Source organism: Macaca mulatta, chromosome 2 (genome assembly GCF_049350105.2).
Source record: "Macaca mulatta isolate MMU2019108-1 chromosome 2, T2T-MMU8v2.0, whole genome shotgun sequence".
Taxonomy (NCBI): domain Eukaryota; kingdom Metazoa; phylum Chordata; class Mammalia; order Primates; family Cercopithecidae; genus Macaca; species Macaca mulatta.
Window position 1 is genome coordinate 105,017,137 of NC_133407.1, and position 13,321 is coordinate 105,030,457.

The 13,321-nt window shown below is 40.6% G+C and overlaps 1 protein-coding gene across 10 annotated transcripts in view; it reads right to left on the reverse strand.

The window, feature by feature from the left end:
* The window catches only part of ULK4 (unc-51 like kinase 4), a 706,344-nt gene that overhangs the window by 428,351 nt on the left and 264,672 nt on the right, over positions 1-13,321 (reverse strand). For all 10 annotated transcript variants that reach the window (XR_013413811.1, XR_001443048.3, XM_077992220.1 and 7 more), the window contains 2 exons: positions 8,628-8,679; positions 8,384-8,528 (listed from right to left, as the gene is read on the reverse strand). Coding sequence is in view for 8 of the 10 variants with exons in the window: in XM_077992220.1 (XP_077848346.1) it covers positions 8,384-8,528; positions 8,628-8,679 (197 nt within the window). In the remaining 2 variants the exon portion in view is untranslated. The remainder of the gene's footprint in view (positions 1-8,383; positions 8,529-8,627; positions 8,680-13,321) is intronic.

Consider the following 13,321-nt stretch of genomic DNA (forward strand, 5'->3'; position numbering starts at 1 on the left):
TTTTTAATTAAAAAAAAATTAAGTAAAGAACAAAAATAAAATACTCCTTTCTATTGTGATTCCTATCAAAGGTGGTCAAGTTCATACCTATTTTAACATAGAATGCTTATAGCTAAGGGAGACAAAGAAGCAATACAGAAGCATCCCAGTGTCCTTTGAGCCACAAACAGAGAAATCAGGTAGTCAAACTCAAGACTTTTGCTGGACATTATTCATAAGGCAACTAAACAACCCTACAGTGTGTTGCCACTGATAGATAAATTTCAGTTCCTAAAAGGAAATGCCATTCTAATTTGTAAGGAATATATTCCTTTCTCAGATTCTAAAAAACAAAGCCTTAATAATTTATGAAGTTATTATGGCCCTGATAATTTTACAGGTCACAAGAGAATTACAAAAAAAGAAGGGCTGTACTCATTTTCCCCAGGAGAGAAATGTTCAATGTCATACTGTTATAAAATATTGTAAGCACATTTATATCAGCATGATCTCTTTTCAATACAAACACTCAAAGCTAAAAATATATATATATAAAACTAAAATGTATGTTGGCAAAATGGTTCCAGTCTACCAAAGGCAAATCGCACAGCATATTTTTCCCACAGCTTGCAACATCACTTAAGCCTTTTCTGACTTTGCTATCTAAAACAGCCAGCCCCTCCCTCATTCCCCTTACCAAGACACACACTCTCCCCTTACAATGTTTCATATTTTTCTTTATAGTACTCACAATTAGCTAAAGTCATCCCACATATTTATTTCTTTATTGCTTTGTCTTGACCACAGGAATGTAAGCTCACTGAGGGGCAGGAATTTAACCATTGCATCCCCAGTGCCTAGCACATGGAAGTCACTTAATATGTATTTATGGAATGAATTAATTTAAAAAAGAAAAAAAAGAGGCAGTGAGGAAGACTGGAAGGATCTTGAACTGCATATGCACAATCACACGATGTAGTACTAATACAAATTAGATTTACATTCATAAGAGTATGAAAATTTCCACCTCCCCAATAATAAGCAATGGTGTTTCCTGAGTGAAAAATCTAGTCCCATTTACAGATAAATACTAAAAGAGAAATGTCCTCACCTTATGTAACACATCTCAGAAAAAAATGTCCAAATAGTCAGCATAAGACTACTTTCAATACTGACATTTCATTGATAATAACTTTGATATTAAACTTCTGAGAGGTGCTGATTTTAATTAATAAGGTCAATTTGGGCTTAAGTTCCATTAAACACTGCCTCTTCTCTTCTGCATAAACCTTTAAAATTAAATCTTGTCTCTCAGCTGAATAAAAATCATGGTGATTTTTTGAGTATATGTGGTATCTTTTCTCCCAGAAGAGAAGCAAATCTTTGCTTATTAATCACACAGATAACTGAGTTATGACACTGGCATTCCAACTATCTTGAAAAAAGGAAGAAGTGAGTGCATACACACCAAGTTATAGGCAAGGTCAAGATTCACATCCAAACAAGAACCACAAGATAAAGATTATCATGGCCAGTATCACCAACTTAGTTAGTACAGAGTTTCCTCAAGCTGGTGGCAAAATATGAAGTCAGACAGAGTCAAAGCATGACAAGGATTTGACACATCATTTTCAGCTTGAAGATGGAGGGATTCTGTAAGAAGAAATGCAGGTACCTTAAGGCACATAAGGCAGCACAGATATGGGTACTGTAATCCTATAAATGCACCATGGGTTGAGTAATTGCCCCCCAAAAAAGTATGTCTAAGTAATAACACCCAAAAAACACATCAATGTGACCTTATTTAGAAAAAGGGTTTCTGGCAGCCGGGCATGGTGGTTCACGCCTGTAATCCCAGCACTTTGGGAGGCTGAGGCAGGCTGATCACAAGGTCAAGAGATCGAGACCATCCTGGCCAACATGGTGAAACCCCGTATCTACTAAAAATACAAAAACTAGCTGGGTGTGGTGGCACACACCTGTAGTCTCAGCTACTCGGGAGGCTGAGGCAGGAGAATCGCTTGAACCCGGGAAGTGGAGGTTGCAGTGAGCCGAGATCGCTCCACTGCACTCCAGTCTGGTGACAGAGCACAACTCCATCTCAAAAACAAAAAAAAAGAAAAAGAAAGAGGTTTCTGAAGATGTAGTTAAGAAACTCAAGATGAGATCATCCTGGGTTAGGCTGGGCATGGTGGTTCACACCTATAATCCCAGCACTTTGCAAGGCAGAGGCGGGCAGATCACTTGAGGTCAGGCGTTGGAGACCAGCCTGGCCAACATGGGGCAACTCCATCTCTACTAAAAATATAAAAATTAGCTGGGTGTGGTAGTACATGCCTGTAGTCCCAGGTACTCAGGAGGCTGAGGCAGGAGAATCTCTTGAACCGGGGAGGCAGAGGTTGCAGTGAGCCGGGATTGCACCACTGCACTCCAGCCTGGGTGACAGAGGGAGACTCCATCTCAAACAAAACAAAACAAACAAACAACAAAGAAAAAGATCATCCTGGATTTAGGATGGGCGCTAAATCTAAATCCAGTGATGGCATACCCATAAGAGAAAGGCAGAGGAAAAACTGAGACAGAGACACAAGGGAGAAAGCCGTATGAAAGCAGAAGCACAAATTGGAGTGATACCACCACAAACCAAATATCACTTGCAGACATCAGAGGCACAGAACGGATTCTCCCTCAGGGCCACCTGAAGGAACCAACGCCACCAACGCCTTGATTTCAGACTTCTGGCTTCCTGAACTGTTAAAGAATGAATTCCTACTGTTTTAAGATAGTTGGTGTGTATAAATTGTTACAGGAGCACTAAGAAACTAATACAAACACAAGAAACTAAATTCTGTCAACAATCTAAATGAGCCTGGAAACAGATTTCTCTCCAGAGCCTCTAGACTCAGCCCAGGGGATGCCTTGATTTCAGTTATGTGAGAACCTGAGCAGAGAACCCAGGGACACTGTGGCAGACTTCTCACCTACGGAGCTGTGACCTAATAAATGGGCATTGATTTAAGCCACCAAGTTTGTGGTAATTCATTATGTATCAACAGAAAACTAACCAGACATTTACAGTTAAATTTTCTTGTATTATATTAATACTTAGAATCTAAAGTTATATAAAAGTTTTGATGGTAAGTATCCTTTTCTTGACCTTAGTGAAAATGTCCTTAATTAAAAGGTATTTCTAAAATTGTGATAAAAGGAGCACTAGAGTTCAGAAAGATATAAATGGGTAGGTCATGGGAAATACTGTCCTAAAGGCACAGAGTGTTGAGAAACCCTGAGCTTTAGAAAATATGAATTGTAAAACTCAAAAGCAAAGCACAGTTTCAGAAACAACACATGCTCCCTCCAGATTTACTAACATTATATAGGCCCAAAGTTTAATAAAGGTGGCTTCAATATAAACTTAATATTTCAGCAAACATTTTTACATACATGACTTACAAACTTCTTCAGTTAAAAAAAAAAAACAACTTCTGAAATTCTTGGAACTGTCAGAGACTAAGCTCTGTAAAAAGGCAGAGGCTATCCCTATCTTGGTCATTAATATTTCCAACAATTAGAAACATGCCTGTGAAATAAGATACATTTAGTATTAGGTGAGTAAATGAACTGATGAAGAGAGAAAACATTGTCTCTCCAGCTTATTTCACCTGACTCTCAATGTGCAGGTTTCTGCTGGAAACAAGCTAGACTGCTTCCTCCTCTTCCATAGCTTTGCTTATCCCCCTCCTGCCTGGGGTGCCTGGCCCCTCGCCACTTTTTTTTGTTGTTGTTTTGAGACAGGGTCTCACTCTATTGCCCAGGCTGGAGTGGTAGAATCACGGTCACTGTACCCTCGACACCCCTGGGCTCAGGTGATTCTCCCACCTCACCCTCCTGAGTAGCTGGGACTACAGGCGTGCACCACCACGCCTGGATAATTTTTGTATTTTTTTTTCTAGAGATGGGGTTTCACTATGTTGCCCAGGCTAGTCTCAAACTCCTGGTCTCAGGTGATCCATCCACCTTGGCCTCCCAAAGTGCTGGGATTACAGGAGTGAGCTGGTGCGCCCAGCAGCCCCATCTGTTTTCTATCCAGTAATACTCAGGTTTCAAAGTCTAACTCAAATACTATCTCCTTATAAATGGTATTATAATCCACATGTGATAGGCACTAAACAAATACTTTAAAGTTCATTCTTTTTGTTTTGTTTTGTTTTTGTTTTTTGAGACGGAGTCTTGCTCTGTCACCCAGGCTGGAGTGCAGTGGCGCGATCTTGGCTCACTGCAAGCTCCGCCTCCCGGGTTCAGGCCATTCTCCTGCTTCAGCCTCCCAAGTAGCTGGGACTAGATGCACCTGCCACCACGACCAGTTAATTTTTTATATCTTTAGTAGAGATGGGGTTTCACCAAGTTAGCCAAGATGGTCTCGATCTCCTGACCTCGTGATCTGCCAGCCTCAGCCTCCCAAAGTGCTGGGATTACAGGCAAGAGTCACCGCGCTCGGCCCCTAAAGTTCATTGTTTAGAAAGTAAAGCATGCACATGAGAAAGGATAATGATTCTTTGATATTAATTCATCAATTTAAATAGTACGCAGTTCATTCATGGTATTATGATAGACGTTGTGATGGTTAACTTTATTTGTCAAGTTACTCAATAAGTAGGGTACCCAGACATTTGGTCAAACATTTTTCTGGGTATGGCCATGATGGTGTTCCTGGATGAGATTAACGTTTGAATCGGTACACTGAGGGAAGCATGTGGTCCTCCCTAACATGGGTGAATCTCATCCAGTCAAAGACCTGAACAGAGCAAAAAGGCTAAGAGGAAACTCCTCCTGCCTGACTGCCTTGAACTGGGACACAGGTCTTCTTTGCCTTTTAACTGGAACAGAAACATTGGCTCTTCTTCAGTCTTTAGCCTGCCAGCTTTCAGACAGCAACTACACCACCACAGGATCTCCTGGGTCTCCAGCTTGTCAAACGCAGATCTTGGGACTTCTCAACCTCTGTAATCATGCGAGCCGATTTCTTAAAATAAATCTTTATTTCACACACACACACACACACACACACACACACACACACACAGCTCCTACTGGCTCTGTTTCCCTGGAGAGCCCTCATACAGATATTTATTCTTACAACTGAGCTTTTGTTCATATTACACAGCAGCTCTGATAAGCACCTGGAACATGGGTATTATATGGTACTTAACAAGATTAAATTATTGTTCTTCCTGAGCATTTTTCCAGAAGTATTAGAAAAGACATCCACCCTTTCTCTAGGATTACCCTCTCTGCCAGGAACCATTTACCTACCAAGTGGATGAGAATAGGAGCCTATATGAGAACAAAGCAGAGTAGATGTAGGCAGAGCAAAAAGATGGCGAGAAAGACACAAAAACGGAGTAGCACAGACAGAAATCAAGCCCCTAAATCCAGCTGTATCCACAAGTCTTTGACTTCTCAGTCATGTGAGCAAATAAATTATTTTATAAGTTAATTTGAATTGGGTGTTACTGTTTGCAAATAAAGTCTTGAATAATACAATACTTCCCTGTGCAAACTGGAGAGCCTACCATACATGTGCATGAAAAGGCTGTCACAGTGGCTTTATCAAAAGTATTGTTTAAGGTCAAGGGAAAGCTAAAACTTTAACAAAATAAAATGTATCAACACCAATATGTCTACTTGCCAAATTGAAGTGGGTGCTACATAGTTCCCATGGACTCTAGTAACTTAATTCATAAGCTATTATATTTGTATACTCAATGGAGAGCATGAATTTTCCATTATTAATATTTCTAAACTTATAACTACCAAGAGTTATCTTCAAAGATGAAACTCCTTGCCAAGGTTCTAGTTTTCCAGAGTTAAGGAGGTTAAATGAATGTGTTACTTACATTTCATTTTTAAAAATTTTAACATTACATCTACTGAGCCCTTACTATATATGCCAGGAACGCACAAAAAGCATTATATATTTTAACGGCCAATTCATTTCTATGAAGTATGTACCATTACTATTATTGCCCTATTACAATCTTCAAAGATTAATGAGATTAAAATAATGAGCCTAATAATAACAGTCATGGTGCTAAACACTTGTCAAGAGGATACTATTTGCCACACACTGTACTAAGTGTTTCAAAAGAAGCATCCTATTTAATCTTTACGATTACCTTCTAAGGTAGGTACTATTATCCCTGTTCTACAGATGAGAAAACTAAGGCTTAGAGACTGAAATGCAGACCCAAGGCTTATTTATACACCACAACCGAATCAGTCTGAAAGGTTTGAAAACATTCCGCATCGCATCCAAATAAATTGCATACCATTATCTGAAGTGCATTTCAAGTTGTGTAATAAAAGCTTGAACTCATCTACATTTTTAATGCTCTTGAACTGCCATGCGGTTTACATTTACATTTTCCTCTTTAATTCCTCATCTCTGGAAAAAGTAAAGACTCACACTAAAGGAAATATTTATTCCAGCTCAATGAGTAACACAAGATCACTGATTTAGAGTTAGCACTTTTTATTTCACAAACTGTTCCAAAACTGGGCAGACTTCAGACATACAGAAATGTGGTTTCAGATTAACAGAGCTTTAAAAAAGCTATTAGTAAACTAAAAAGCTATTAGTGAAGTCCTGTTGGAGTAAATCTGATCCCTACTGTGTGGAGGAGACATCTCAGTCCTGAAAATGCCTCTCTACAAGTTTTTACATAGCAGATATTCAAAGCACGTATTTTCTTTTTGTTTTTGTTTTTTTCTTAAGAGACAGAGCCTTGCTATGCTGCCCAAGCTGGCCTCAAACTCCTGAGCTCAGGCAATCTTCCAGTCTCAGCTCCCCAAATACCTGGGACTACAGGCACGAGCCACTGAACCCAGCTCTCAAGACACATCCTTTAAATATCATATTTTGTACAAAAACTACATTTAAGGCATTTTCTTGTCAGAAAGATGCATATAACTATATATGAACACTTTTAGAAGCATAAAATACACCAGAAACATTAATCCCATTAAAGAAGGGTATAATCTTTAATTAAATTCACATAAGTGTAGATCACAGACATACACTCACATATAACAAACATAACTGAAAAGTTACTTATTGATACTTTATCACTGAGCAAACTCCACATGACAAAGTTTCAAATAATTGTCTTACTTTGGGCATCAAAAGTACTCTTACAGTACATATTAATTATCAGAGCTGTCTCTGAAACCAACTGCAGAAGTGTAAAAAGGAAAAAAGAAACAAGAGGCTGGCCTAGAAATCAAGCCATTACAGATCAAGCTCCAGTCAATCAAGACAGGCTCCCCCAGACAGTGGAAGGGTCGACATAGAACACCCACACACTTACTATGAGGTACCATCCTCAACCAACTGGAGTAGTTGAGTGCTTCATCTATAGCAACTGGCAATTTCAGTTATTTGGGTTTTCTTTAATGTGAACCTAATATTATATGAGAGAGTTCAAACTCTTAACATTGGCCAAAATCAGAATGTAGTTACATCTGGTTTGTTTATTATGATTTTTTTTTTTTAAATGAGAACAGCAGGTCTCAAGAAGTTGAAACAGTCGAGGGAAGCATTAAGTTAGGCTGTCATTCTTATAAACCTGCCAAACCGACCCAGACTGTGGTCGAGGCCCTGAAGAAAGCCATGATCAGGCAGGCATATTAATGCATGATATACAATCTAGCATTCGTTTAATTTCACAAAATCTTCTTTAATATCGACATATGGCATATACTTTTTGGAACTAGCTTTGATAAAATTGACAGTGTCCCCTCAACTATAAGGTGAGATTTTGGGGTTTCGCATGTTTGCATTAGGTGCTCTCAGTAGTCATCCTGCTGTGTGTTTGCTCTATGAGCAATGGAGTAAAAGAATACAAAACCCCTTTCTCTTGATGAATACTCATTACCTGTTCTGCCACCTCCACCCAACCCCTGAGAAAGTCCTGCTCAGAACTAAACCTAAGTTCTATTCCAAGAGTTTGGAGAAAGGCATTACCTATATCTCTATTATTTCTGAGTAGAGCCAGAAGTCTCAATTTCATGTTCCAGTAGTCTTGTAATATTGATTTCAATCATAACCCTCACCCCTTGAGCCATGAACACCTTTAAATCTGCATAACTTCAAAATCATGCTTCTGGCAGAAAACAGATTAAGCTTTAAATGGATGTCTTCGAAGATGAACTGAGATTCTTCTGGGTCTTCTGCAGTCTAACAGTTCCTGCATCTGTCTCTAAACTTTTTTTACAATGAGTACACAAGCATATGTGTATAAATATAAGGACATCAAGACCCCAACCCCATCACTGAACCTCGTTTGACAGAAGCTTCCTGGGTAGCCTACACTTCCCTGCATGAATACAACTGCATGATACTTACTGGGGAAGTAAGACATCTCGAATGAGAGCCAGATGATTGCTGTCAGAATCGACACTGGCCTTCTCCTTGCCATCCCCAAACTCCTGGTTCACGAGTAGAGATGTGGTTTCTGAGAGCAACCGCAAGCTAAAGAGTCTCCACTCCACTTGAAAGAAAAAAAAATGCCAAGAATGTGACTCCATAGAGATAGAATGAAAACAGAATGTGTAGCTAATGGAATTCTTGCTGGTGTCATCACACTTACCATTTTGGCTTTGAACCAAGGACACCAAGGGTGGCAGGATATAATCAACAACCTAAAAGGAAACATGTAAAAGACTTAGTTCAAATCTCTATGAACACAAAACTGATATCAACCACTATCCATATTTTTTCCACAGACAGAATCCCTAATCAAAGGAGTGAAAAAAACAATGGCTAAGTTTATTCTGGATTTCAACTCTCCATGACATTTAATAAACCACCAAGCTCATTTAACTCTAAAAAAGTCCTCAGGTCAAAATGGCATTATGAAAATCAAAACAGTAATTTCTCAAAACCTTCAGGGTCTATGAAAGGAACTTAGAATATAATGCAAAATCTAGTCGGCACAGGTTGGCATTAAACCATCAGATTAGTTATGTATAAGCTGGTGATCATTACTTCAAGCTTAACCTAAACAACAATCAAAATGTTGGGGAAAAAAGAGACACATAGTCCCCACGTTTTATCAAATACATCAAATAACTATGACAAGTTGGTCTTGGTTATTTTTAGAAATAGACCCCAAAGATGTAAATCCACTAGACAAACCACCTCTGTGAGTTACCAGTTGTATCAGAGAACAATCAATATGGTTTAAAACTTAACCCCAAAAGACAAGTATTTTCCTCCAAAATACCAAAAAAGAAAGAATCCCTACGCTCATCTAATGATGAAAACTACTGTTTCATTTGATGAACTATTTTACTGACAACAAACAAAATTCCCATTGTTTGTGTACTTGTTCTCTCTATACTGATAAAAGAGCAGGAGAATCTGTGCACCGCCAAATGACATCTTGCTCTCCATACCAACAAAACAATGCCCTGCAGAGGCAAGAATCTCCATACGTGATTGGTGGCCCACTAGTATTAACCTGTTCTATTTCCACTTGACATAGGAAATTTCTATGTGATAGTATATCTCAATATTTTTACAAGGACCCTAAGAACCAGGGGTGTTTAGTTCACCCTCTTCCACTAAGTGATGTCACATCACATCACTCAAAGCACAGATATCATGCTTCACCAAGGTATTTTGAGAACTCTAAACTTATAGTTATGTCTAAAGAAAAAACTATGCAAAGGAAAGAAATATATGCTGCTATCAATACTACCAACATGATCAACAGCTATCTTAAAGGTTGAATAGTGTATATCACGAGAGGAGTAAGACTGAAACAAATGATCTAAGTGCCCAACTCAAGAAATTTAAAAACAATTAAATGGTCAAAAAAGCAAGCTTGGCCGGGCGCGGTGGCTCAAGCCTGTAATCCCAGCACTTTGGGAGGCCGAGACGGGCGGATCACGAGGTCAGGAGATCGAGACCATCCTGGTGAACACAGTGAAACCCCGTCTCTACTAAAACTACAAAAAACTAGCCGGGCGAGGTGGCGGGCGCCTGTAGTCCCAGCTACTCGGGAGGCTGAGGCAGGAGAATGGCGTGAACCCGGGAGGCAGAGCTTGCAGTGAGCTGAGATCAGGCCACTGCACTCCAGCCTGGGCGACAGAGCGAGACTCCGTCTCAAAAAAAAAAAAAAAAAGCAAGCTTGTCAGAAGATGAATACAGAAAAATCAACAGTATTTATGAGACAGAGTAGGAATGAGGCTTGGTTCCAGCTCAACCCTACTAGAGCATTCTTTCATACATTCCCAGTGATCACAAAACCCACACCACTACCTCATTGATGCCATACCCGCTAACCCCAAGGCTTTAGTCATGCTATATTGTTCCACTGAGCTCTCAAAATGTTTAACCATGCCTTTTACTTAAAGAATTCCAGGAACTGGCCTTAGGAGATCCAAACTATCAAACCAAGTTGTGGAGTGTCCCACCTCAGGAAGGAATGGCAGCCTTGATGCTCCTGGCCAGACCGCCAGGTGGCCCATTACTCAAGATGACCATTGTAACCACATACACTGCCCTACACACCCTACTCATCATGTGCTTTGCCCAGTCCAGCACGCATACCCTACCCCTCGTATCAATTTCCATGCTTTGCCTAATACAAAATCCCAACCAGCTCTTTTCAGAGAGTCAGTCAGGGAATTATCTTTCTCTCTCTCTCTCATGCTGCTTCCCTCATCGCTGGACATAAGCTCCAATGAAGCCTTGTCTGGGAGAACTCTGTCGGCCTTATGTCCTATTGCATTAAGAGCCCAAGAACTCATGGTCAGTAACATATTCATTCAGGGCTTATCTGGGATCACCAGACATGGGGAACTTTTTTCTCCTCTGTGGAGGGAGGCTTGTGAGCCAGCAGGACAGCGGGACGTGACCCCTTCGTGGCTGACAGGAAGTCACCTGAAGTTTTGATTCAGTGCTGCTATGACTGGTGAGTTCTTCCTCCAGCCTCCCTGAGATTCCTCACAACCCACCCCAGACAATGCTTTCCCTTCCCTCCTGGTCTTCTATTTGTTGTGTCTTTCTTTTTCTTTCTTCTTCCTTTCTCCTTCCCTTCCTTCACTTTTCATTAACTTCATTGTTTCAGCCTAAATAGACACCCGTGTGGCACTGATTCAGCCTCAGTAGACACCCACGTGGCACTGGTTCAACCTCAACAGACACCCATGCAGCACAGGCCAAAACGGTCATTCAGTTCAGCTGGTAGGAAACTCTGTCTGGCACTGGGCTCTGTAATTTTCTTTAAGTACGTTCCCTCCCTTTGCCACGCCTTGTGGGAAAGGGAAGGCTGTGGACTTTGTCATCTGTCTGTTCAAGCCTGCAACAAACCCTGGGTGCTATCTTTGTGAAGAGAGGACTGACAGCACATGGGTCCTGAGTTTGTGTCACTCCCGTCCTGATCCATTTTTCCTTCTTGTGTGTTTCATTTGACATCTGATTCCCCCATGCAGACTGTCGGGTGGCATCTTGCAAAGATAAGAGGCTTTCCTTCGGTTCCTCCATAAAATGGACAAAAGATGACTTTCTCTTGTAATGCAGCTTGGCCCCCACAGCTATGCTTCAGTGAGCAGAGTCAACAAAAGCTGCTTTGCTCTTCCAGAAGCTACACAGAAAGGGAACCCAGAAACCTGGCATGCCAGCAAAAGGTTAAGGATTTCTTACCAGCCAGGCTTCTGGCCTGCTTCTCTGTGCAAACCAGTTGAGTGAAATGGTAAAGATAATTGCTTGTCTCAAGGCCTATGACTCCTATAAGCCTGCTGTTTGGCAGACTCGTCAGTTACAAACATTGCTGCAGGTCCTTGAAACAAAAACTGGATGAGGTTTCCCTTTCATTTTATTTTCTGTCTTTGGGAGCTTGACCTTATGACCATGGGGGGTTCCTTTTCTTGCTATCTAGCATCCAGAAGGTGGGAATTCCGAGGCTTATGTCAGGTAGCCAGTCTGAAAGAACCTGGAGTCTGAGACACAAGCACAAATTCTTTGTCCCAAATGTGTCAAAAGCCCTTGGAGATGAGTTCTGTCTTAAAAGGTCCCACCCCAAGGGGCTTTTGTCATCTTTTGCTATCTTAAATCTATTTCAGACAGTAAATTCTTAGAGACCATGGAGATGCCTCCTCTACCCCCTCTCTAGAAATACCACTTGCTTATATTATAAAAACCTGAAAAATTACCATCTGAGCTTTAAAGCGTTTTAGGATTGAGTCGCTATTGAAACTAAGTACATCATTAAAGGAAAAGCACTTTTCTCATTCTCAACAATTTTTAAAAGGTTTAAATTAAAAAGAAGGATGCATAAGAATGTCATGGCTAGCCTTACAAATTATCTTGAGCAGGTGAAATTCCTTGCAAGCTTGAAAATGGCTACTCGAGTTTCCTTCTGGGAAGACCAATGACAACAGCCTCATGCTGTAGTTCAGTGGCTAAGGCTGTGCCTTTTCACAATGGCTGCCTGGGTTCAATACCTGGCATAGAGAATGAGTCCTTTCTGGTTTTATATTTGTGTGACCTCTGCCATTTATTATTTTCCCCTCCATGAACAACTTCTGACTTCCTGTCTTGAATTTTCCTTTCTCTGAGCTACCTTTGAGGTGATTCTAAATCTTATAAAAACTGCTTGCCCTAAAAGGTTAGGCAAGGACAATAACTTGTTCAACAGGAAGTAGCTTCCGAAGATGAGATCTTCGGCCCTTTCTCCTTAAGCATAAAGAAGGTGAAATTTCTCAGCAGGGAATGAGACAGCAGGAATGGGGCTTGGCTTCAGCTCACCCTCACCAGAGCATTCTTTAATACATTCCCACTGATCACAAAACCCACACTGCTACCTCACTGATGTCTTACCCACTAATCCCAAGGCTTTAGTCATACTCTGTTGTTCTTCTATGCTCCCATAAAGTTTAACCATGCCTTTTACTTAAGGAATTCCAAGAACTGGCCTTAGGAGATCCAAAATAAACCAAAGTTGTAGAGTGTTCCACCTCAGGAAGGAATGACAGCCTTGTTGTCATTGGCCAGACCACCAGGTGGCCCATTTCTCAAGATAAACATCATAAGCAGTTGTGCTGACCTATATACCCTACCCTTTACGTTCTTTGCCCAGCCTAGGCTGCATACCCTACCCTATTTATTAATTCCTATGTCTTGCCTAATAAAAATTTCCAGCCAGCTCTTCAAAGAGTTTGTCTGGGAATTCTCTCTCATGATACTTCCTTTATGCCCAGGCATAAGCTCCAATGAAGCCTTGTATGAGAAAACTCTTTTGGCCTCATGTCAATTTCTATTGCACTGAGAGCCCAA